General features: G+C 42.5%; 1 protein-coding gene across 10 annotated transcripts in view; it reads left to right on the top strand.

The window, feature by feature from the left end:
- The window catches only part of AK4 (adenylate kinase 4), an 81,436-nt gene that overhangs the window by 24,952 nt on the left and 30,962 nt on the right, over positions 1-25,522 (top strand). For 7 of the 10 annotated variants that reach the window (XM_009249418.4, XM_009249420.4, XM_009249423.4 and 4 more), the window contains 1 exon segment: positions 17,951-18,070. The exons of the other annotated variants lie outside the window; for them this stretch is intronic. In XM_009249418.4, coding sequence (XP_009247693.1) covers positions 17,951-18,070 — 120 coding nt within the window. 10 annotated transcript variants of the gene reach the window in all.

Raw genomic sequence — 25,522 nt, 5'->3', positions numbered from 1 at the left:
TAGTATATCTGGTGGAGCATTCAATTTCATGAATGTGCTATTTGGAATAGCAATATGGAATCAAATAAGATGCAGAGACTTGGTTATAGAATAAGCTTACGGATGGAAATCAAGGACCTAATGCACTACAGGCAGTTTGATTTATGACGGAAACACCCTCAGATATCCAGGAACTCATATTGGAATAGAGACAACTGTGGGAATAGATTGTCCTACCCAGAAAGCAAAATCTGGCAGAGTTTGAGGTTTCCTATTGGGTAATTTTATCAGCTCGTTTTTAGATTAATTAGTAGAATAAGACTTCCAGAGTTGTAAGATGAAGTGTGATGCTTTCTTCTCTTCCTCTTCACTATTTCTACTTCTGGGCCATCTTGGCCAGCAAGAGATTTTTTTTTTTTTTTTTTTGATACGGACTCTCGCTGTGTTGCCCAGGCTGGAGTGCAGTGGCATAATCTGTGCTCACTACAACCTCCACCTTCTGAGTTCAAGCGATTCTCCTGTCTCAGCTTCTCAGATAGCTGGGATTGCAGGCATGTGCCACCAAGCCTGGCTAATTTTCTGCATTTTTAGTAGAGACAGGGTTTCACCATGTTGGCTAGGCTGGTCTCGAATGCCTGACCTCAAGTGATCCACCTGTCTTGGCCTCCCAAAGTGCTGGGATTGCAGGCGTGAGTCACTGCGCCCTGCCTAGCAAGAGATTTTTGAACCACAAGTCTTGGTTGTCAGTATTGAATCGTTATGGTGTGTGGCATGGTAGTGGCTGCACATGTGGGAGTAAATGTGTTCTCATGGTGGGGGATATTAGTGACCTTGGGTAACAGTCCGTGGCACTTGGCTTGCACCACAGGGTTAACATACAGATCATCAGCTGTCCCTGTCCTCCAGCTTTATATACCGAATTAGAAAGACCTGGGTCCTCATCGTTTACTCAGTGGCTTCACAGCACTCCACACCACATCTCTAATACTGAATATTCTGTCTGGTCACCTCTTCCGCAGATTGCATGCTTCTCTGTAATTTTTCACTTCTGCGTTTCAGTCTTTCCTTGGAAAGGCTGCCCTTTCTGTATGACTTCATCCCATGTTGGACCCGACCCTCCTTCTTTCATTCTCCCAAAGCACTACTCATACCTGTAATCCCAGCACGGTGGGAGGCCAAGGTGGGCAGATTGCTTGTGCTCAGGAGTTCGAGCCTGGGCAGCATGGTGGAACCTCATCTCTACAAAATACCAAAAAAATTAGCCAGGCGTGGTGGCGCACGCCTGTAGCCCCAGCTACTTAGGAGACTGAGGTGGCAGGATCCCCTAAACCCGGGAAGTTGAGGATGCAGTGAGGCATAATTGTGCCACTGTACTCCAGTCTGGGTGACAAAGGGAGACCCTGTCTCAAAAAAAAAAAAAAAAAAAAAAATAGACTACTTAGGTAAGGTGGTTGTATTAAGGTTTGGGGTGATGGGGATTAGAGTCTGGCACAAGGAACTTGACATGGCATGTTAGACACCAGTGTCCTAAAAACCTATCAGCCATTCCCCACACACCCCTTCAGTCACTGCCTGCCCCTCCCCTGGCTTAGGTTCAGCTCATTGATTTCTTGCTCTTTTCCCTTCTGGAGACTGTGCTCTTTTTCTATCTCTCAGCTTTCAATCCTCCAATACCAGAAGGATTTGGCTTTCTAATCCAAAATAGTTTCCCTCTTCACCCTCAACCCCCCAAATAAACCCTAGCCTTACCTTTATTGATCCAGAAACTCATTAGTTTTTCCTGAATGAAGGGCCCAGAACAAAGCATAGGCAGATGTTTTGACACTCTAGTTGTTTTTTTTTAACCTGATTAAATTTTTAGATGAAGTTTATTTTCCCCCAAGTCTCTCTAAGAATGCAAGGAACTCGTTTTCTTAATTCAGAGACTGAGTTTTCTTAATTTTCTTTCTTAAGTTCAGAGACTGAATTTCCCTTTGGCAAAGACAGACCCTCGAGTGTCAGGACTTATTATTTTTTTCTTGGCTACAATTTGCCTTCTTTTTTCTTTCAACATTCTTCATTTACTCACTTAATTTAAAAAATACTGATGGGATCCTTTGCTCCCTGAGCCTTTGTTTAAGTCACTCAGCTCAACAAGACCTCCCCTTGAGGTGTTCTCAGTTCACAAGGGGAAAGGGACAGATGGTTGAACAAAGAATTACGGTGTGAGAGAAATTGCTTGAGGAAGTGAGCGAAGGCTTTGGACACAGGGTCTAGGGAGCTACTTGCTGTAGGGCATGTGTTAAGAGTTCAGGCTTTGGAACCACATTGACTGGGAAGCCAGCCAGGCAAGTTACTCAAACACTTTCTATTTCTTCAACCACAAACCAAGAATAATAATGGTACTACTTCATACGGGTGTTGTAAGAATTAATTGAGATAATACGTACAAGGGAATATAAAAAGACTTGACCCAATATTTGCTTATTTTTTTCTTTTTAAAATTTTTATGGATATCTATTTTTAATGTGCTCCATGATAGGAATTAGCTTAATCCTGCAATTAAGTGAAACACATTTTAAGAATTTATAATATTTTCTCTTTTTGTGTGCCAAACACTTTTTATTTTAAACAACCAAAATAGTGGTCATGACCTTCATTTGACAACCCCCGGTCCAGTACTTCCTAAGTGTTTCATTACTGTTGCCACTGGTATCGTTGTTCTTGCTGGCTGTTGAAGGATGATTGCATGTTGGCCCGCTCAGTGGACTGCTTGTCCTTGCTGAGAGCTGAGGAGGTCCTGTCAGAAGAGTGTCCGCATCAGCTCGCTCCCTGTTCCCGTTTCCCTTCCGGAGGTTGCTGAGCTGCACACATTTTTGGAGCCCTTGCTGTAGTTCTCCAACAGGGCAGCCAGAGTTACTACAGAGAGAGAGAGGGAAGACTCTCATGGGTAGCAATCCATCCTGTGTGAGCAGATGGCACTGGAGAATAGCAGCCTTGCTTCTGCTGAGCTGCAGCCAAGATCCTGCTCAGAGAGGCAGCCAACAAGGTGCACGGCACAGCCGGATAGATTCACACTCTGGGCCTTGTGCAATGGCAAGGAATTACTATTTGTGTTGCTTTAAAAGTGACATTCCTCCTTATCCTCTGAATGCAGCTAGTACTTGGGCCATGCTCAGGTTACAGGGAGCCTGTTCTGTGGTTTTTACAGAGTAAGAAAATCCAGAGGGCCCCTGAGATTTCCAATGTAATCCTACTCCGTAGGGCTGAAAGTGCCTGCTATGGTGGATACCAAGGCAGATTTGCAGAACATGAGCTTGAGGAGACGGTTAAACATTCTGGGTTTAAAACTCTTCTGTGATTTTGGCAAATCTTTCAGATTACTTGCCATTTTCCTATTTGCTCCGTTGCCCAACTTCTGTTGCATTCATCCCAATCTGCTTTTCTCCTCTGCTGCTTATATAAAGCCGCATGTGGTATTACACCAGATGTTCATGGTGTGTTTATGAATGCATGTGTTCCTATCCTGGGCCAAGAAAATACACTTGACATAGGACGTCCAAAATTTTTTGGTTTATGAAGCTCCAGTATCTTTTATTTTCACGACTTGTTTAGTTTTAAAAGAAGGTTACTGTACTGTTTTATTCTTTGAATAAATATGAAGGGTGAAATAATAATTGATCTGCTGGCGGAATGAGAAAGCCTAAGGAGGAAGAATTGGCTGGATATCCTTTGTGCTTAGAGATTGGATCACCTTCTTTTTCAGTAATGCCAGCCCCTCCCCTACCCAAAGTCATGGCTGTTGTCCATGCATCTTTTTATCTTGGCTATTATAGAAGCATACCCACTGCCAACACATTTCTGGACCCTGGGTACAAAATTAGACTAAGTGAATATAAATAGCCAGTCTGGCTAGAGAGAAAAGAGTGAAGAGGCCTCACGAAGCATTGGCCCTTATTCTCAGGAAGCGTTCTAGGGAAGGTATGGTTGAAAGAACACTAACTGATGATTCAAGCCTGAGTTCCCGTCCCGACTCCACCTCTCACGTTTAGAATGGGCATAATGATCAGTTGATTTTGCTGCCCGTGAATGCCGGGAGACTCTCCTTAATCTGTAAAGTCCCCTCCTCACCACAGAGATGGAACCTCTGTGGTTTAAGGGAAGCTAGTGTGGGGAGGCTAGTCCTCTACCCTTCACACAAGGCCCCAAATGCAGGGAATTGAAGTGCCCCCACAGAGATAGCAGAGGTCGAACGGTCTACCTCTCTCTTGCAGATGAGGAAACTTGGAGGCCACGGTAAGTGAAATACATTGCTGTGTTCAGAGTCCTGTGGGCAGTGAGCTGAAAGCAGAACAAAGAGCTGGGACTCCTGATTCCCAGCCTGGCAGTAGTAGTTCCTGGTGTCATATTTGCCATTGCCTCGGTATGAAGCCATTCCAGTATTCAATGTTTTTAAAAAGGTATTGTCCCTTAATGAAATGCAGATGTCAGGAAATAAAATCACATTACAAATTCTTTTATTTTTAATCTCACAATTAGTGATTAAGAGACGCACATTTGTACGTTTGGGCTCAAATCTAGGTTAAATAATTTTTCATTTTACTGTTAATCTGCTTTTGACTTAGGTGATAATCGATTGTGCAGATCACAGATTTGAGTAATGTTGGCTACAACTTCCTTTGGTTGAAGACCAGCAGTAATTGCCCCTATCATGAGCTAAATATTGCAGACTAAATGGCAAAGGAAAGGTATTGAAGACAGGTGTATTCTATGTGAGGTCTCTTTTTCCCTCAGAGACCAGTGATCGGTGACTTGATGCCACGAGCATATTAGTCTGATATCCAAAGGAACAAAAATGAGTAGGATTATAGTCTTTACAGTTTCAAAGTTTTAAAAATTATATTAAATAAGTTATAAACCTGTCTTTGTTATCTTCTTTAGAAATAGCTTACAAATCCCTGCTGGCTTGGGATTTATTAGGACACTTTTAGGGTAAAGTTTAGCTGTGTCACACAGACACCCAGAAGACATGGCTCAAAGAGAAGCAGTTGGGTTTTGTTGGTGAAGCCTTGTACAATCTCCTTTGAGGTGACTTCCGTGTACCTATATGTTAAAAACTGTAAATTGTTTCCTTAATGCTAAACTTTCTGCTGCTTCTGTCAGAGAATACTTTGGAATCCTAATCTCAGAAATCTTTCAGAGTTGACTCATAGATTTTGTGGGTGTTTAAGAATGTCAGATAGCTTCAGGAGGAGCAAGCATCCACTTGTGGGAACAGATCCTTCCTTGTTAAGAGATCAGGCTTGGGATCCAAACACAATCTGTGGTAATGATCTTTCTGCACCAACTTGTGTAGACTGAAGCAACAGTTGTGAGAACCAAGGACAACATGCACCAAATGTCCACTTATGTAGTCTAATCAGGTAAGAGAATGCTTTGCTTAATTCAGTAATTTTCCTGAGTTATTCAAGGCTTGCCAAAGAATCAAGACTATAAGATAGCATTTTAAAAAAAACATTGCTGCACATTATGTTTCATTTGTTGAGAAGGCTTTTCTGAGTCTTACTTGCCTGAAAGTCATGACCGTGGCTGTCAGGTGAACGATACAAAAAGTAAGGTATGGTAAAGGGTGTAGTGAGAAGTTCATCTAATAATTTGTAGGGTCCTGTGGATGGGAAGGTGGAAGAGTTTAAAGGTATGAAAATTCTTTATCTCAAGGAGAGTGGCTCTTGCTTGACTGTTAAGATAGCCTCTGGCCTCAAGGGGATTATAATCTGCTCTGGAGGATTTGTAAACAATGTCTGTTCCACTGGAGGAGTGAAATGTCAGGTGAAGATACAAGGCCACTGCATATGATTGTACAAATCGTGACCTGTCAGGGGGAACCTGGCTAAGGGGTGTGTGGGGCCTGCAGTCCAACCCTAGTTCTGCCCACCGAGCTGTGTTCTCCGGCACACGGCTGAGTCTGCCTGGAGAAATGAGCATCTTGAAATATGTGCATAGCCACAATGTGTTTACTCAGCTGGGGGCCCACAGGGTTGCCTCTTCCCAAAGGGAACACCTCTGTAGTACAGACACCGAATGGACTAGCTTTAGCCCATGTGCTGGTAGATTACAGAAGCGGGGATTAACTCTCAAAGTAAGATAGGAGAAAAATGATCAGGGAAAGCTTCTTAGAGGAACACACAAACTGAAGGGTATTTCTTCCAGCCAACTTTTGCTAGCCCTTCAGAAGCCCAGCTCCAGTGTGGGAAGCTTCTTTTGGACCTGAGGTCAGATTGGGGTGTCCACCTCTGTGTTCTGTCCTGTCTTTCCTCCACGAGTCTGTAGATTGTGGGAAGGTAGGAACCACAGTCGCACTTGACTCTGTGCCTGGCACAGACAAGGGGTCAAAGGATGAATGATAAGGAAATGAGGGTGGGAGGTGAGGTTGAGAAGTAGTTTCTGGCCAGATCAGAGAGACCTTGAATGCTATCCTAAGGAGTGTTCATCCATGCCATCCTACAAGCCAAGGAACACACTGTGGTGTCAGCAAGGGAGCGACTTGTGCCACCTTGTGTTTTTGGAAGGTCTATCTCGGAGTTGTGTCTAGGATGGTTGAGGGAGGGAGAAGGTCTGGGAGAGAGGAAAGGAAGCTGACTGGTGAGGAGGTATGGAATCAAAGGATGCTTATAGTTTGGTAGGAAACAGCCACATAGAAACTAAGTTTTTGCTTAGTTAGAGATAGAGTACCTAAAGGAAGCACTGGTTATACAGAGCAGGACCAGGTATTTCCCTACAGTCAGCAGCTCTGTTCTTTAGTAAGAACCTGTCCCTTTTATACAGATGCTAGCGTCATATTTCAGCAGCATGTATGCTAACATGCAAAGTTGTTTCTGTTCAACGAAATACAAACATTGAGAGGCAGTATGTAGTGGTTAAGAAAATGGACTGGGGTAAGTTGCTTGAAGTTGAGTCTAGGCTGTATGACTTATAAACTCAGTTACTCTCCGAGTTTCAATTGAAACTCTCCGTGTTTCAATTTCCTTATCTAAGAAATAGGGAATATTATACCCTAGACTTCATAGATATTTGTGAGCATTTGATGAGTTCATATATATAAACTTTCTAGAATCGGCCAGGTGCGGTGGCTCATGCCTGTAATCCCAGCACTTTGGGAGGCCCGGGCAGGAGGATCCCTTGAACTCAAGATCCCTTGAACATGATCCCAAGAACTCATGTTACCCAACCTGGGTAACATAATGAGACCCCCATCTCTACAAAAAAAAAAGTAGCCAGGCATGGTGGCATGTGCCTGTAGTCTCAGCTACTCTGGAGGCTGAGGAAGAAGAATCGCTTGAGTCTGGGAGGTCAAGGCTGCAGTGAGCTGTGATTACACCACTGCACTTCAGCCTCGGTGACAGAGTGAGACCCTGTCTCCGAAACAAAAACAAAAAAGAAATGGTCTAGAACAACCCTTGGCACATAGACACAAATACTTAGTATCTCCATGTTGTTGAATGAAATTTGCAAAGCAGCATCATTCCAAGTCCTTTATACATATATTAATCACATACAACTTTCAGAACAACCCTAAGTGATATTATTCCCATTTTATTGATGAGGAAATGGAGGCACAAACTTGACTGAGGCAAAAACATACGTGACAAAAGTCTTATAGCCTTTAAGTAGTGGTGTCAGGATTTGAACTCAGGCAGTCTGGCTCTAAAGCGTGTGTACTTGACCAATTATACTGGATTCAGAATTTCCTTTGGGCCAGGCGCTAGGGCTCATGTCTGTGATCCCATCACTTTGGGAGGCTGAGGAAGGAGGATCACTTGAGGTCAGAAGTTTGAGACCAGCCTGGGCAATATGGTAAAACCCCATGTCTACTAAAAATACAACAATTAGCTGGGCATGGTGGCGTGCACCTGTGGTCCCAGCTACTCAGGAGGCTGAGGTGTTTTCTTCATAGTTACCCATAGCAAGTGTCAGAGAGTGATTTAATACTGTATTTTTGGTATGAAGGAAAAGAAAGTCAAGCTTTGAACAAATACCAATTGAAAGGTGGATACTGGATGTCTGAAATGAGTCACTTAAGTGCCAAAATGCCTTAAATTTAAGAGTTTCTTCCATAATTTCTGCCTCTAAAGGACTTTGACATCTATTTTTTTAACCAAGGTTTTTTATTTTTTAAAGCTTATTTTCTTACTGGAAGAGATTCATCAGAGTGATATTAGGGATAACTTATAGAATGAAGTCTTTCTTCACTGTATTTTTTTCCCCCAAAGTAGTTATTTCTACTTCAGTGCCAAAATATTCTTACAAGTGAGGAGATAAAGAACTTGCAGCTTGAAGAATTATAAAGCTCTACAGTTCATCTTTGACCAGGCCCCTTGAGATGCGTGTATGTGTGTGTGCGTGTGCACTGCCATTATTAGTGATGTTTTGGCGAAGGGATAATACCAGGGTGAGCAAGGCTTCTCCTAGTTCTGTCCCATACACACAGTCTGATACTTCAGGGTAGAGCGGTCTTACAAGGGAATTGAGCTCATTTACAGGGATCTTACTCTCAGCATATTCTGTAGAACAATGAAAAGAACATTGAGTAGTTATCTCTTTCTGGTGACTTAGCCAGGCATCTTGGGAATTTGCTGTTTTGTGAACATTTGTTCAGCTCTGTCTTGTGTATCTAGTTTGCCTTCACTTTATAGACAGTCACAACAAAAAGAGGATACAGATGTGTGGGTGTGTGGGTGCTACAAAGGATAACAATTTTGTATCTCCCACCCAGCCTAAGAAACAGAATATTATCAGTACCCCCACAGCTCCTTTTCCATCTCTCTCCTCCAGCACTATCCTGCGTCTTGTAATGATTCTCTTGCTTTACCATATACTTTTGTATATGCATGTAGCTCTCAACATTATATTGTATAATTGTGTCTGTGTTAGACTTTTCCATAAACCAGCAGGCTCCCAAAGCAAAAAGCTGTAGAATTAAGCTTTTTTTTTTTTTTTTTGAGACAGAGTCTTGCTGTGTCTCCCAGACTGGAATGCAATGGCGCGATCTCAGCTCACTGCTACCTCTGTCTCCCAGGTTCAAGGCCTCAGCCTCCCAAGTAGCTGGGACTACAGGCATGTGCCACCATGCCCGGCTAATTTTGGTATTTTTAGCAGAGACAGGGATTCGCCATTGTTGGCCAGGCTGGTCTCAAACTCCTGACCTCAAGTGATCTGCCTGTCTTGCCCTCCCAAAGTGCTGGGATTACAAGTGTGAGCCACCGTGCCCGGCCAGAATTAAGCCTTTATTATTTTTATTTTTGGGTTGTGCCAGTAAATGATAGGAAGCCATTCTTATAACTTGACGTTGTTTTGATAGGCCAAGTTGTCATCTGTTTGATGTCACCTGGCCAAGCAATCTGAAGAAGGTCACAGATGACTTCTGATGCCCTCTCCCTTTGTGGTTTCTCTGACACTTAGGGAAATGTGCCACAGCCTGGCACAGAGTAGTTGCTCAGTAAATTTTTTATTTTTTAGAGGCAGGAGTGCCTCTGTCTGTTGCCCAGGCTGGAGTGCAGTGGCGCAGTCATAGCTTGCTGCACCCTGGAACTCCTGGGCTCAAGTGATCCTCCCACTTCAGTCTCCAGAGTCGTTGGGACTACAGGTGTGTGCCACCATGCCTGACTAATTTTACATTTTTTATAGAGATGGGGTCTTGTTACTAATAGTTTCCCCAGTTGGTCTCAAACTCCTGGCCTCAAGGGATCCTCCCATCTTGACCTCTCAAAGTGTTGGGATTACTGGTGTGAGCTACCACACTCAGTTCAAGGGTACGATGTTTGTATCTTTAGTGCCTTGTGTGGTACCTGGTGCATAGACTTGCAGAAAGTTTTGTTGGAGAAGTGGTGTGTTCAGAGAATTTTCAGCTGTGGTTCTGAGTGATTGGAGTGGCTTTGGAATCGAGGTGATGATCTGGGGTGAAACAGGAGTAGCTCTCTCATAGGTTACTGCACAGCTGACTTCTGGCATGTACTTTTCCTTTCCTGTGTCACAAAACACACTCGTCATTGTCCTTATGCTGGCCCCACCTGCATTACTTATTGAAAAAAGTATATGACAGACAGAAATAAGACATTCAGATAAAAAAAAAAAAGATCTCATTTGCCTTTGCTTAAAGTATTAGTAGTTGAGATTTGATCCTGAGAGACTTTCATTCCACTTGATGAATTTTACCTAACTAAAGTCAATTATTTTGAGGTGTTAATCACCACTTTTATTAAAACAAATCTTTTTGACTCCAGTGTCAAGAAACTAAGGTAGCCTGGTTGGCTTTCTGTAACCCTGGACTAGTATTTTAGAGACAATCTCTTCAATAGTGAAAGGTGGATTGGCTGGCAGATTGAATGTTTGACTAAACACTTTCATTTAGCTTGTGACCTATAGCCTATTCCTCTTTCATAATGTATTTATGTAGAACTTTATCGGCAGTGTAAGAGCCTTTGTATCTTAATTGTGATAACTACTGACTGTTTAATTTTTCTGCCTGACACAGAGTAAAATTCCATAAACTTTTGCTATTGAAAGCTTTTGGTGGATTAGTACCCAATCCCGGTGTTTAAGACTCTGAGCTCTGGAACAGGCCTCATGCTAGATTGATATAGGGCCTGGCACATAGATGCTTAATAAATATCAGCTGAATGAGTATTTAGTGGATTTAAAGGGTATTCAAACCACAAAACTAACCATACCCTATATTGTCAGAGGGAACAGTGTACCTTTTTTTTTATTCCCATTTCAGGACCAAAATCAGCCTTTTGTATTTTGGATCTTTACATATTTATTTATTTTTTCTTTCCTTTGTTTTATTTTGAGTCAGAGTCTTGCTCTGTCACCCAAGCTGGAGTGAAGTGGCGTTATCTTGGCTCATTGCAACCTCTGTCTCCTGGGTTCAAGTGATTCTCATGCCTCAGCCTCCAGAGTAGCTGGGACTGCAGGTGCACACCATCGCGCCCAGCTAATTTTTTGTATTTTTGGGGGTTTTGCCATGTTGGCCAGTCTGGTCTTGAACTCCTGAGCTCAGGCAACCCACCCAACCTTGGCCTCCCAAAGTGCTGGGATTACAGGCATGAGCCACTGTTCTCGGCCAATATTTCTTTCTTTTTGAGAGTCATTCAGTCCCTGCAGTGTCTATGCTGACTGTCCTGCATATTTAGGGTTGCCGTAGAATGGATTTTGTGCTATATAAATATCCGTGTGTGTGTGTGTGTGTGTGTGTGTGTGTGTGTCTGTGTGTGTGTGTTCTCATGGTTTTTCTAAAGAAATGTCATCTGCTTATTGGCTCTTCTGCTTACAGGTATTATCTTTTTAACCAGCCTTAAGATGATGCAGAATGTAAGTCCAATATCCTACTCCTTCAGCAGTTGACAGTGTTTTGGCATATGTGCTGCCCTGAATACAGTGATCTATTTCAGTCTGTTGATGTAAATGTGGACAGCTTTAATGTGTAGGAATTGAGGCTAACAGAATATCTTTCCATATCCTGGAAACATGAATTTTGGAGAGATGACCAACTTAATAGATAGTCTTAAGTTTTGTGTTATCGTATAATTTTAAATGCGGTATTATCTTAATGCACAGTTTAATAGATAGTCTTAAATCCTGAAAATTTGTATATTATCTGATCTAGTTAGAAATTGAAAATATATATTTCTCAAGGTTACCAAGATTATATCTATTTGAATTTAGTAGTGATTGAATGGAATAGGTTGTTAAGATGAATTGCCACAAAATTTATATTGTTGTAAGATAGGTAGAACATTGATTTTCTTCTAATATACTTAACATTGTGGATGATACCATCATCTATCTTTCTCTCTATATGAACACATAATTTTGTTATATATAATGTTTGTAATCTGACACTTCATCTTTCCTTTTCTGAAGAAAGATTTTTTATATGTTGCCTTAATCATTGGTGTTTTGTTTAATCTTATAAACACATGATGGATTTATTTGTTGGTTTTGTTGTGAAACTTAAGAAAAAGGCAAAGATAGTGGCCTATTTGGGGCACCCTATATTTATTACATTTATTTGAAACTTTCCTAGTGCTTTCTGAATTATTTGTGTGTGTGATGTGTGTGTGTGAACACACTCAGGATTCAGAAGCTGTGTGGGACCATGTATGTGTGTCCACAGTCTTTCTTTGGAGTACTACTTCAGAAATTAGAGCAGGTATGTCCATGCATGCTATCATCAGCATTTAATGATGCTGCTTTCTCTTCCAAGCAAACTGACAAGGGCAGATGAAGGTCCAGTTTTCCGAAGTGGGCCTCAGTCTTCTGACAGGATGTTTTATTGTAGTTTGCTGTTGTCATGAGGTCTTCATTCAGATGTAGATATGTTAAGGTCATTTTGCTTTGTCTGAGGATCTTTCTGGGTTTTCGTGGTAGAGATTGAGATATGTGGGACAAGTTTGATCTTGTATCAGGTTAGAGGACATGTTGCTTGCCCTGCTTCAGAGAAGAGCCAAAGCTGGCAGGAATAGCTGCAAAAGTATGCTGCACTTAGATCTTTCAATTAGTAAATTAGAGTAAGATGCCTCTGGAAGTCTTCCACAGAGTTATTTTAAACTTGGGGTCGTACTGCTTGTGTTGAATTAACTCAAGGTTCTCTCTCAAGGGGCACATGAAGGTCTTCCTCCACTGCTTCTGCTTTAGTTCAGGCCTTCATCTTGTGCTTGGATTATTATCACAGCCTCCTTTGCTTCCACCATACCACATCCAAATGTCACATTTCCATGGGCCTGCGACCCATGTAGGCACGTAAGGCCCTGTGCGTAGTTTAGTGCTCTGCTGTTGTCATCTTGAAATTCTTCGTTTTCCAACAAGAGGAACATCTTCAATTTGTACTAGTCCCTACGATTTCAGTAGCTGGTCTTGGCTCTAGGAATAGCATTTCTAAAACTATCTATTTAAAATTCCTCAAAGCTCACACTCCATATCCTGCCCATCCAGCACCATCTATTAGTGGTGGGCTTTTCTTTGACTGTCAGTGCTTGAAGAAGTTCTTCCAGGTATACCGAATGGCCCCACACCTCCGCAACATTTGCTGTTGCTGTTTCCTTCTTCTCATTTCCCCTACCCAAACTGGTTCACTTCTATTCATGTTTTGAAATGCTGAAGAAATAAGATTGGGCTGTGAAACCTAATATGACCATTTTTTTTTTTTTTTTTTTTTTTTTTGAGGTGGAGTCTTGCTCTGTCAGCCAGGCTGGCGTGATCTTGGCTCACTGTAACCTCCGCCTCTTGGGCTCAAGCTCTTCTGCTTCAGCCTCCCGAGTAGCTGGGATTACAGATAGGCACATGCCACCACACCCGGTGAATTTTTATATTTTTAGTAGAGACGGGGTTTCTCCATGTTGGTCAGGCTGGTCTCAAACTCCTGACCTCAGGTGATCTGCCCACTTTGGCCTCCCAAAGTGCTGGGATTACAGGCATGAGCTACTGTGTCTGGCCTAATACGACCATCTTAACTCATGATCACACTTTGCTTGTATCATACCTCTTTTCAAAAGGTTGCTATCTGGTGAGGTTGGGCCATATTTGATTTTTGGGATAATGGTTCTATAATAACTCTCCAAGATGATCATATTGATTTTTGCAAGGTAAAAGAAAATTCTCTTATCTTCAGGGTGTTCATTCATGCAACATATTTTTTAAATTTTTAAATTTAAATTTAATTTAACTTAATTTTTTGAGACAGAGTCTCGCTCTGTTGCCCAGGCTGTAGTGCAGTGGTGCAGTCTCGGCTCACTGCAACCTCTGCCTCTTGGGTTCAAACTATTTTTGTTCCTTAGCCTCCCAAGTAGCTGGGATTACAGGCATGCATTACCATACCAAGCTAATTTTTTTGTACTTTTAGTAGGGCAACGAGTTGCCCAGGCTGGTTTCAAACTCCTGGCCGTAAGTAATCCGCCCACCTTGGCCTCCCAAAGCACTGGGATTACAGGCATGAGCCGTCAGCCTGGCCCATGCAACACATTTTTACGGGGCATCTAATATATGCCAGACTATATTTTAAGCACTGAGGATGTGGCATTGAACAAACTGTTTTAACTTTTCCTTCTTTGAGCTAATAATTTCTAGTAGAGGGGGCAGAAAGTGAATGAACAAATACCTCTATATATAATTAGATCCAGAGCTCTAGAAAACAATGCAAAATACACATTTTGGTCTTTCACCTTGGAAGATGTGTATTTGTTGTTTATCTACCTTAAAGTTTGGTGGATGAGACTAAGAATGGGGCTCTGGGCCTGGCATGACTATTGCAGAGTGGGACAGCACCCAAGTTGTCAGTTGCTCCATGCATCTTTTCTGATAGTGATTGTTTAGACATAGAACATAGATACCACACAGGTATTACCCAAGAGAACTGAAAACATACACAATGTATATGAACATTCACTACAGCATTATTCATAATAGCCAAAAAGTAGAAACAACCCAAATATCCATTATATGTATGAATAAAATGTGGTATAACCATACAATGAAATGTTATTTAGCCATAAATAGGAGTGAAATATGGATATGTGGTACATTGAAAACATTATGCTAAGTGAAAGAAAACAGTCACAGAAAACTGTGATTCCATTTATAAGAAGTGTCCAGGGTAGGCAGATCTACAGACAGAAAGATTGATAGTTGCCGGGGGTGAGAGGGAGATGAGAAGAAGGAGTCACTGCTAATGGGTCAGGGTTTCTTTCTGAAGTAGTGAAAGTGTTCTGAAATTAGGGAGTGGTGATGGTTGTACAACACTGAGAATATACTGAAAGCTGCTGAGTCCTACAGTTAAAAATGGCAGATGTTATAGTGTGTGAATTATCACAATAAAGCTGTCATAAAAAATGCTGGGATTACCTTCTATCTGAAGGTGAGGATCTTATGAAGATTAAATGAAATGAAATAACATAAAGCACTTAAAGCCCAGTGCCTGGGACATAGTATGCACTTAATTAACAGTGGTGGTTGTCGCTCTTAAAGTAATATGGTTTAAATATCTGTAAGCTGGAACTTTTATTTATTCACTGCTACATCTCCAGAATATGACCTGTTATGGAGTATGTAGCCAATAATTATAATACTAGTCAAATGAATGTAGCTTGTTCACATTCATGTTCAGTCACATTCACCAATGTGGCTGTCTTTCTTGTTCTGCCTTTTGCAGCATGTTAGTGAATCTGCATCAGCTGGGCCTGTGTTTTGAGCTTCTTGTCTAGTGGTGTACTCAAGAGATATGGAGCCCTTCACAGCCCATCTTTCAGTGCTTAAGTTGGGGTTAGGGGGTACAGACTCAGTCTGGGGAGGCAAGGCCTCTACCTAAATTAAAGGTGAAAGTGGGGAGGCCAGACATGGTGTCTCATGCCTGTAATCCCAGAATTTTGGGAGGCAGATGTGGGCGGATCACTTGAGGTCAGGAATTGGTGACCAGCCTGGCCAACATGGTGAAACCCTGTCTCTACTAAAAATACAGAAATTAGTTGGGCGTGGTGGCGCACATCTATAATCCCAGCTACTTGGGAGGCTGGGGCAGGAAAATCGCTTGAAACTGGGAGGCAGAGGTTGTGATGAGCAGAGATCACACCACTGCACTCCAGCCTGGGTGACAGAGTGAGACTCCATAGTAAAAAACAAAACAAAACAAAACAAAACAAAAGAAAGTGGGGTGAAATGATTCTTGAGCTTTTTTCTAGTAATATAATTCTGCTTTGTGTTTTTATTTTTACTTTTTTTTGAGACGGAGTCTCGCTCTGTCGCCCAGGTTGGAGTGCAGTGGCGTACTCTTGGCTCACTGCAAGCTCTGCCTCCCAGGTTCACACCATTCTCCTGCCTCAGCCTCCCGAGTAGCTGGGACTATAGGCGCCTGCCACCACGCCTGGCTAATTTTTTGTATTTTTAGTAGAGACGGGGTTTCACCGTGTTAGCCAGGATGGTCTTGATCTCCTGACCTTGTGATCCACCCGCCTCAGCCTCCCAAAGTGCTGGGATTACAGGCGTGAGCCACCGCGCCTGGCCTACTTATATATTTTTTTGAGATGGAGTCTCGCTGTCGCCTGGGCTGAAATGCAGTGGCACGATCTTGGCTCACTGCAACCTCTGCCTCCTAGGTTCAAGTGATTCTCCTGCCTCAGCCTCCTGAGTAGCTGGGATTATAGGTGCCCGCCACCTAATTTTTTTTTTTTTTTTTTTTTTTTGCGATGGAGTCTTGCTCTGTCACTCAGTGCAGTGGCGCAGTCCTGGCTCACTGCAACCTCTGCCTACTGGATTCAAGCGATTCTCCTGTCTCGGCCTCCCAAGTAGTTGGGATTAGAGGCACCCACCACCACACTCAGCTAGTTTTTGTATTTTTTAGTAGAGATGGGATTTCACCATGTTAGCCAGGCTGGTCTCGAACTCCTGACCTCAGGTGATCCGCCTGCCTTGACCTCCCAAAGTGCTGGGATTACAGGCGTGAGCCACTACACCTGGCTCTTTGTGTTTTTAAAAAAACTGAATTGGTCTGTCAAGAACGTGATTCTCTTTTTTTTTTTTTTTTTTTTTTTTTGAGATGGAGTTGTTGCCCAGACTGGAGTGCAATGGCGCAATCTCGGCTCACTGCAACCTGCGCCTCCTGGGTTCAAGCGATTCTCATGCCTCAGCCTCCCGAGTAGCTGGAATTAGAGGCATGCACCACCATACCTGGCTAATTTTGTATTTTTAGTAGAGACAGGGTTTCTCCATGTTGGTCAGGCTGGTCTCATACTCCCGACCTCAGGTGATCTGCCTGCCTCGGCCTCCCAAGGTGTTGGGATTACAGGCGTGAGCCACTGCGCCCAGCTGAGAATGTGATTCTTAGCATTCATTATAAGTTCCCTAGAGAGCAGAGGATTTCATTTGTGGTAAAACACACACGCGCACACACACACACACACACACACACACACAAAAAAAACCACACATTTAGTTCTTAGAAATGTACAGATTTAAACTGATAGTTTGTTCTGCTGAACCTAACTCACAATTTCTACATATAGGAAATTCATGTTTTAAATGGAGATAGAAGCAGTTTTCCCCTGAAAGTATTAATGTGGTTTTGTTAAAACTTCACAACCTTTTATGAACTTGGCATTCCACTAATAACACTGAGTTGCTTTTACAACTGTGTCAGCAAGGTGCCATCTGCTTACATTGAAGTTGATGAAAAGAAGTAGAGCTGTTGTTTGTATTATGTGGCATTCTTTTTAGACCACTGGAACTTTTTTCCTTTGGTGTCTGTAAGAAACGGTTGTGCTTCTCATCTTCCTTTAGTCTTCTGTACATTGTGTGGTTGATCATGTTCCTTGTTACCATAAACTGTTGAGAGGCTCAGTGCCCAATTTGTGGCCTACCTCTAGGAATTATCCAGGGCTTCTCTTTATCGGCCTTTTTATGTACCATCCTGCTTCTTGACTTTATTTTCTACTCTTATTTTTTTCTTGCCCAATTTATCTTTCTTTCTTTCCTGCTTTCTTGGTTTCTTTCTTTTTTTTTTTTTTTTTTGAGACAGGGTCTCCTCCTGTTGCCCAGGCTGGCATTCAGTAGTGCAGTCAATGCGCTTGAGCTCACTGCAAATGCAAACTCCTGGGCTCAAGTGATCCTCCCACCTCATCCTCCCAAAGTACCTGAAGTACAGGCATGAGCCACCACACCTGGCCACTCTTTGTTTCTTCCTTTTTTTTTTGGCGGGGGGTGACGGGGGGGGGCTATGCTATCTCAAAGAGCTGCTTTTATAGTTTTTTGGGAGATAAACGTGTTAAATAAGCAACAGTCCCACCTTATTGACGTGAATATTTTAAAATCTTAAAACATACCTACAACTTCCTAGAAATTTCTTCCCACATCAGGAAGGATGGAGAGAAGGCAAAACTAAGAGTTGGTAAGCTTTGTGTTTGGGAAGTTTTCTTGAATACCTCTTTTTTTCTTGTCTTTTTAATAGAAGTTGGTGAGATGGCAAAGCAGTATATAGAGAAAAGTCTTTTGGTTCCAGACCATGTGATCACACGCCTAATGATGTCCGAGTTGGAGAATAGGCGTGGCCAGCACTGGCTCCTTGATGGTGAGTTGAAACTGTGGGTAAACCGAATTTATGGGAATAGTCAGTTAAGGTCTTGCACACTCCTTAACTTCTTACCGAATGGAAAATGCCTTATTTTCTAAACTTTCTGTCATTTATTTAATATTGCAATTTGGCAATATGATAGGAACCCACTGTGGTGAAGCCTCTTATTTCTTCTGTCTCCAGATCACCATCGTGAGAACCACTGACTTGAAGCAAATATTCACTAAATTTCTGTTATTGCTTCAGCCCTTTTGTTTCCGTAAGTCATCCTGAGTATAATTCCTCTTCAATCAGAGGTTCTTTCATTCACCACAGGACACACAAAATACAATTATGAGTTATTATTTTTCACCTGTCAGATTAACAGAGATAGAAGATCAGAAAATCCTTTATTGAGTATGTAGGAAACAAATAACTGTTGAAAGTATAAAATGAGCAACCTTTGTAGAGCAGTTAGCATTATATATACTTTCTGATCCAGCAGTTCCATTCTGGATTTCTGCCTAAAGATGCAAGGAGGTTTATTTCAGCATTATTGGTAAATAAGAGGACACTGTTACTGACACTATAAAAGAATCATTATATATGTGGTATTCTAAGGACACAAAGAAGAAAATTAGTCTGTTGGTAGGAGGAGGGGTTGGAACAACTGTATGGAAAGTGATGAATAGATGGATGGTCCTCAGATAGATGAGTGGGGATAGGGAAGGTAGGTTTTTTTTTCCAGCAGAGAGACAATGTGAACAGGGTGAAAGGGGAATGAGTTATCTTAGTATTTTTTCTGAGCCTGCAAGCAGAGGTTGGCAGAGGAAATCCTGGGGTGGATAGCCTTTGATTTTGCGTAAAGATGGTGGAACTGGATTTTGTTGGCTTTAGGGAACACTGAAGAGTTGTTAAGTAGGGGTGTAATATGATCATATTTCTCTCAGAAAGACTATTCTGTTAGCAGCACAGGAGAGATTAGGTGCTGGGGCATGGAGGAGAGTTGTGACTACAAACCAGAGATCATTGGAATAACTAGACTACGGGATGTTGAAGGCCTGAATTTAAGCAATAATAGCAGTGGGATGGAAAGGAGGCACCATTCGTAAGAGAGTGGATTGAGGAAAAAGAATTGATAGGAGTTGTGGCTGATGTCAGGTACTACAGCCCCAGGGTTTTCTTTTATTGCCTTTCAGGCTTTTTGAGTTTCTTAGCTTTCATCACCCTCTCTACACTTACCTAGGCATGTTAATTTCTGTAGACTATACTTTTAACTCACAAAAGTTAGCCCTTTTCTTAGTCTGTTTTCTGCTGCTACAACAGAGTACTTTGGACTGGGCAATTTATAAAGAAAAGAAATTTATTTCTCATGGTTCTAGAGGCTAGAAAGTCCAAGAGCATGGTGTCAGCATCTGATGAGGGCCTTCTTGCTGCATCATCCCATGGCAGAAGGCATCAAATGGGGAAGAAGTGCATGCCTCTGAGAGGGAATGGGAGCTGAACTTATCCTTTTATCAGGAGCCTATTGTTTTATCTAGAACCCACTTCTGTGATAAGAGCATTAACTCATTCATGAGGGCAGAGCCCTTATGACCTAATTACCTCTTAAAGGCTCCATCTCCCATAACATTGCATTGCCAATTAAATTTCAACATGAGTTTCGGAGGGGACATTCAAACCTTAGCATTCTGCCCCTACCCACCTGCCCCCTGAAAACAACTCTTGTCCTTCTCACATACAAAATGTATTCATTCTATCCCATTAGCCCCCAAAGTCTTAACTTAGCATCAACTCAAAAGTCCAAGGTAAATCAGACATGGGTGAGACTTATAAAGTACAATTCATCCTGAGACAAATTCCCTTCAGCTGTGAGCCTGTGAAATCAAAGCAAGTCATCTACTTCCAAAATGCTATGGTAGGAAGGTGTATGATGGACATTCCCATTCTAAAGGAAGAAATAGGCAAGAAGAAAGGGGCAGGTGGTCCCCAATAAGTCCAAAATCCAACAGGGGAGACATTAAGTCTTAAAGATGGGGAATAATCTCTGGGGACTCCATATTCTGCCTCCTGGGCACACTGGGATGGGAGTTGGGCTCCCAGGGCCTCAGAAGCCCCACCCTCTGACTTTGCTGGGTTCAATCCACTCAGCAGCTCTCATAGGTTGGAGTTGTATACTGGTGGATTTACAGTTCTGGGGTGTTGACAGTGACCCACTCCCATGGCTCCACTAGGCATTGCCCTAGTGGGGACTCTGTGGCAGCCTTGACCCTACAGTTACACTGGGCATTGTCCTAATGGGGGCTGTCTGCAGTGGCTCTGTTCTGCAATAGGTTTCTGCCTGGGCCTACGAGGGGCATTCTTTGAAGTCTAGGTGGAGGAAGCCATCTCTGTAGCTCTTGCATTCTGTGAGATGCCACCAAGGTTTATCCCTTTCCGAGCAGGTGGAGCCACGCCTGAAGCTGTTTGAGTTATGGTTGAGGAGGCCAAGGAATGCTATCCATCTCCTGAAACCATTCTACCCTCCTAGAGCTCTGGGTCTGTGATGGGAGGGGCAGTCTGGAAGATCTCTGAAATGCCTTTTAGGTCTGTCGTCCATTGTCTTGATTGATAGCACCTGGCTTCCTTCTAGCCATGCTAATCTCTTTAGCAATAGGTTGTTTGACCACACACTTAATATTCCCTCTGGAACATGCTTCTCCACTCTTTACATGGCCATGCCGAGAATTTTCCAAATTCTTCTGTTTTGCTTCTCTTTTAACTATATGGTTATCCCTCCATATCTGCTGATGGTAAGGGGTGTGGGAAGGGATTGGTTCCAGGACCACTCCCTCATACCAAAATCCATGCTTACTCAAGCCCCATGGTCGGCCCTGTGGAACCCATGGGTACGAAAAGTCAGTCCTCCATGTGCAAGGGTTTTGCATCCTGCAGATACTGTATGCATTTGGTTGCGAATGTGGAACCCAGTGATATGGAGGCCCGACTGTATTTATTGAAAAAATCCTTGGCCGATGTTGTGGCTCACACCTGTAATCCCAACACTTTGGGAAGCTGAGGTGGGCAGATCACTTGAGGCCAGGAGACCAGCCTGGACAACATCGCAAAACCTCATCTCTACAAAAATTAGCCGGGTGTGGTGGCATGTGCCTATAATCCCAGCTACTTGGGAGCTGAGGTGAGAGGATCACTTTAGCCTGAGAGGTTGAGGCAGCAGTGAGGCATGATCACACCATTGCACTCCAGCCTGGATGACAGAGTTGAGACCCTGTTTCAAAAGAAAAGAAAAAAATGTTTGTATAAAGTGTGCCCTCAGAGTTCAAACCCGTATGTATCTTCAATGGTCGACTGTATTTGATTGTCTCTTTGCTCTCACATCTCATTTTATGCAATTAAAAGTAACCACACAGCAGCTTGAAAGCTTTACTGCTTAGATATTTCTTCTACCACATATCCTAGTTCATTGCTCTTAAGTTTTGCAGTCCATAAAGCCCTAGGGCACAGACAAAATTAGCCAAGGTCTTTGCAACCGTATAACAAGAATAACCTTTACTTCAGTTTCTAACACCTTCTTTTCCATTTCTGTCTGAGATCTCATCAGAATGGACTTTACTGTCCAAATGCTGCTAATATTCCGGTCATGACCACTTGAGTAATTTCTTTTTTTTTTTTTTTGAGATGAAGTCTCTGTTGCCCAGGCCAGAGTACCATGGCCTGATCTCAGCTCACTGCAACCTCTACCTCCCAGGTTCAAGCAATTCTCTTGCCTCAGCCTCCCAAGTAGCTGGGACTATAGGCATGTGCCACCATGTCCAGCTAATTTTTGTATTTTTAGAAGAGACAGGGTTTTGCTATGTTGGCCAGGCTGGTCTTGAACTCATGACCTCAGGTGATCCGCCCACCTCGGCCTCCCAAAGTGCTGGGATTACAGGCGTGAGCCACACCGTGCCTGGCCCATTGAGTAATTTCTAAGAAGATTCAGACCTTCCCTACAGCTCCCCTCTTCTTTTGGGTCCTCACCAGAATTGCCCTGATGCATCATTCATGGCAATCTAGGGTGTTACTAGCCGCTTCCTCCAAATTCTTCCAGCCTCTACCCATTACTTGGTTCCAAAGCTATGACCACATTTTTAGGTATTTGTTATGGAAACAGCCCCACTCTTTGGTATCCATTTTCTGTCTTAGTCTGTTTTGTGCTGCTGTAACAGAATACCTCAGGTTGGGTAATTTATAAAGAAAAGAAGTTTATTTCTCACAGTTCTGGAGGCAGGGAAGAGTAAGATCATGGTTCTCACATTTGTTGAGAGCCTTCTTGCTGGGTGTTGGAAGGCAACACATGATGAGAAGGCTCACACAAGAGAGGGAATAAGGGATTAAACTTATGCTTTTATCAGGAGCACACTCCTGAGATAACCAATCCATTAATTCATTCATGAGGGCAGAGCTCTCATGACCTGATAATCTCTTAAAGGCCCCACCTCCCAATACCTTTAAATTGGCAATTAAATTTCAACATGAGTTTTGGAGGGAACATTCAAACTATAGCACCCCCCAATGCTTTTTGTGTGGGTATTCATCATGACTGATAAACTTTGACTTTGCCACCACCTAACAGTAATTTCTCTAGTTTATGTTTTTAAATTGTGAGTCTTCTCACCTTGCAAAATGAATTTGTGTAGTTTTAGGGAACTTAAAAATCTGTGTTTAAAAAGGATCATCTGTGTTAAACTCCCCTGGAAAGAGGGTTGGTGTGATAATTGAGAGCATGGACCCTGGTGCTGCCAGACTGCCTGACTTGAATCCCTGCTCTGCCACTTTCTGGCAGCCTGTGTGACCTTGGGCCTCTGGTTGCTGATGAAACACAAATTAGCAAAGAGGGGCAAAGTGAGCAAATATATGTAAAGTGCTTAAAAGAGTGCTTGCCCTATATAAGTGCTATATGAGTGTTTGTCATTGTTTTGTCACTAGTGTACAGGTCTTGAAGTTTTTTGGGTGGGGGTGACTATTTGAAGTGTTCACTTCAAAAATAGCTCTAAAAGTATTTAGCCAGGCGGAATAAAAGTCAGTTTCAGTTATGGAATGTTTTCTGTATCTTTTCAGTGCTTGCTTTTGCCATGACTTCCTCTCAGGGTTGAATAACTGAAGTTCTTTGACATCATAGGCCTGTTTTAGTAAAGTACGTCAGCCTCCCAAGTGATTTGGTTAGTATTTTTCTCCTTGAAAACCCATCTGGTCACTTTTTCAGTTGCAATTTTTCTTTAAAGCTCTGGAATAAATCCATTTGGCAAGGTGTGGAGTGCGAGGGATGCCTGGTTCCTATGTTCAGCTTTAGACTCCTTATGTTACACAGGCACATGCTCTGCGGAGGATGTCCCTGTTGAGCGTGCTAAAGGTGATTGAATGTGGAAAGGTCGAAAAAGGCATTCTGATGACAGATGACTCATCATCTTGGTCCATATGGCTGTAGAGAGGCATCCTGCAAATGGTGGGTGGAAATGAGTAGAGTGGATCCAAGCCAAGGGAACCCCAAGTGGGGATGTGGGGAGGGGAGGGAGGGTGAGTGCTCTGTGGTTTGGTCAGCTTTGCTCTTGCTAAAAAAAAACATTCGGCACTACCTTCCCTTCACCGTGCTTTCCAGTTGGGTAAGAAATATTCTTGTTTTGTTTTGTTTTTTTGAGATGGAGTCTCTCTCTGTCACCCAGGCTGGAGTGCAGTGGCATATCTTGGTTCACTGCAACCTCTGCCTCCTGGGTTCAAGCAATTCTCCTTCCTCAGCCTCCCGAGTAGCTGGGATTACAGGTGCACACCACCATGCCTGGCTAATTTTTTGTATTTTTGGTAGAGATGGGATTGCACCATGTTTGCCAGGCTTGTCTTGAACTACTGGCCTCAAGTGATCTGCCTGCCTTGGCCACCCAAAGTGCTGGAATTACAGGCGTGAGCCACCGCACCCGACTAATTTTTCACTTTTTTAAAAAAGGGTCACATATTAGTCCGTTTTCACACTGCTGATAAAGACATACCCGAGACTGGGTAATTTATACAAGAAAAAGGGTTTAACGGACTTACAGTTCCATGTGGCTTGGGAGGCCTCAGAATCGTGGCAGAAGGCAAGGAGGAGCAAATCACATCATACATGGATGGCAGCAGGCACAGAGAGACAGCTTGACAGGGAAACTCCCATTTTTAAAACTATCAGATCTCGTGAAACTTACTCACTATCATGAGAACAGCATGGAAAAGACCTGCCCCCATAATTCAGTTACCTCCTACCAGGTTCATCCCATGACACGTGGGAATTGTGGGAGCTACAGTTCAAGATGAGACTTGGGTGGGGACACAGCCAAACCACATCAGCCCAGCAGTGAGGTATAGCCATAGAGAGAGATGTATTAGTAACTGTTTTTTTCATTTCTAAACTTGCCTGCTTACCTGTGCCTTGAAATAGTAATCTAGAAGTTCCCCAAATCAGTTCTAATTTATCTTTATGTACCAAGATGTAGTAGAATTATCTGCCATATGATTTTAGGGGTAGCTATCAAAATATTTTAAATTGGTATTTCAAAGTTTGGTTTTGTAGAAAACAACCTTAAATTTTGGAATTGTAAATGAAATGTAATTTAATCCTTTTCATTGGTAATAATGATAACCTTTAGCACAAGAGTCATCATTTGGTCCGTGGTTGTATTTGGAACCTGGTTTGTTTGTTTCATTCTGTGCAATGTTGAACACTAACAAGTGCTTTCTGAAGGTAATTCTGTTTTTAGCATAAGTCAGAGTTGTTTGAATGTGTGCAGTGTTTGTGTCTATTTTCCCTGAGAGCTAAATGATTTCAGACTTGAGATGTTCCTGGCTACACAGTCACTCAGAGCCCTTGGTGTGGGTGTATGTTCAGCAACTAAACTATAGATGCTGGAGCCAGAGTATTTTGCCTTGATTTTGCGAATGTGTTTTACCATACGAGGCTAGTACCTAACAACTCTGACCTTATCCTCTCCACATTTTTCCTTCTGATTCAGACCTCTGAGGAGTGTCACATCCCACTGGGCAACATATGTCTATAGAAAAAAGCCAACAGTATCTTCTGAATCACATCTTTTAGGAAATGCCAAGGGTAATTTTTTTTTTTCTGTTGTCCTTGTGAGTCTAGGGTATGTTTCAAGAATAAAGTGTATAATAGATTTGTTTAGAAGTTTACTGAAGAATTCTGCTTTAATAATTAAAAAAACAGCTTTTTCTTCCTGTGTGTATGTATGTGTAGGAGGGCAGTAGTTAGTCATTTATCTTTAAATATTTAGCCCTGAAAAATCATAGCCACATAACCCTTCTATCTCAGGTTGTTACTAAGGCAGTGATGTGTATTCTGGTATCTTGAATGGAAAGTTTAAAGCAATTGTGATTTCTAAAGAATGAAGAACAGTTGTAAAATTTGTGGAACTCTACTAGGGTGCTGTGGCCATCTATGCCTGC

This window comes from Pongo abelii, chromosome 1, assembly GCF_028885655.2.
Source record: "Pongo abelii isolate AG06213 chromosome 1, NHGRI_mPonAbe1-v2.0_pri, whole genome shotgun sequence".
In the NCBI taxonomy this organism is placed as follows: domain Eukaryota; kingdom Metazoa; phylum Chordata; class Mammalia; order Primates; family Hominidae; genus Pongo; species Pongo abelii.
The sequence above is the reverse complement of the archived record's forward strand: the minus strand, read 5'-3'. Positions and strand labels throughout refer to the sequence as shown.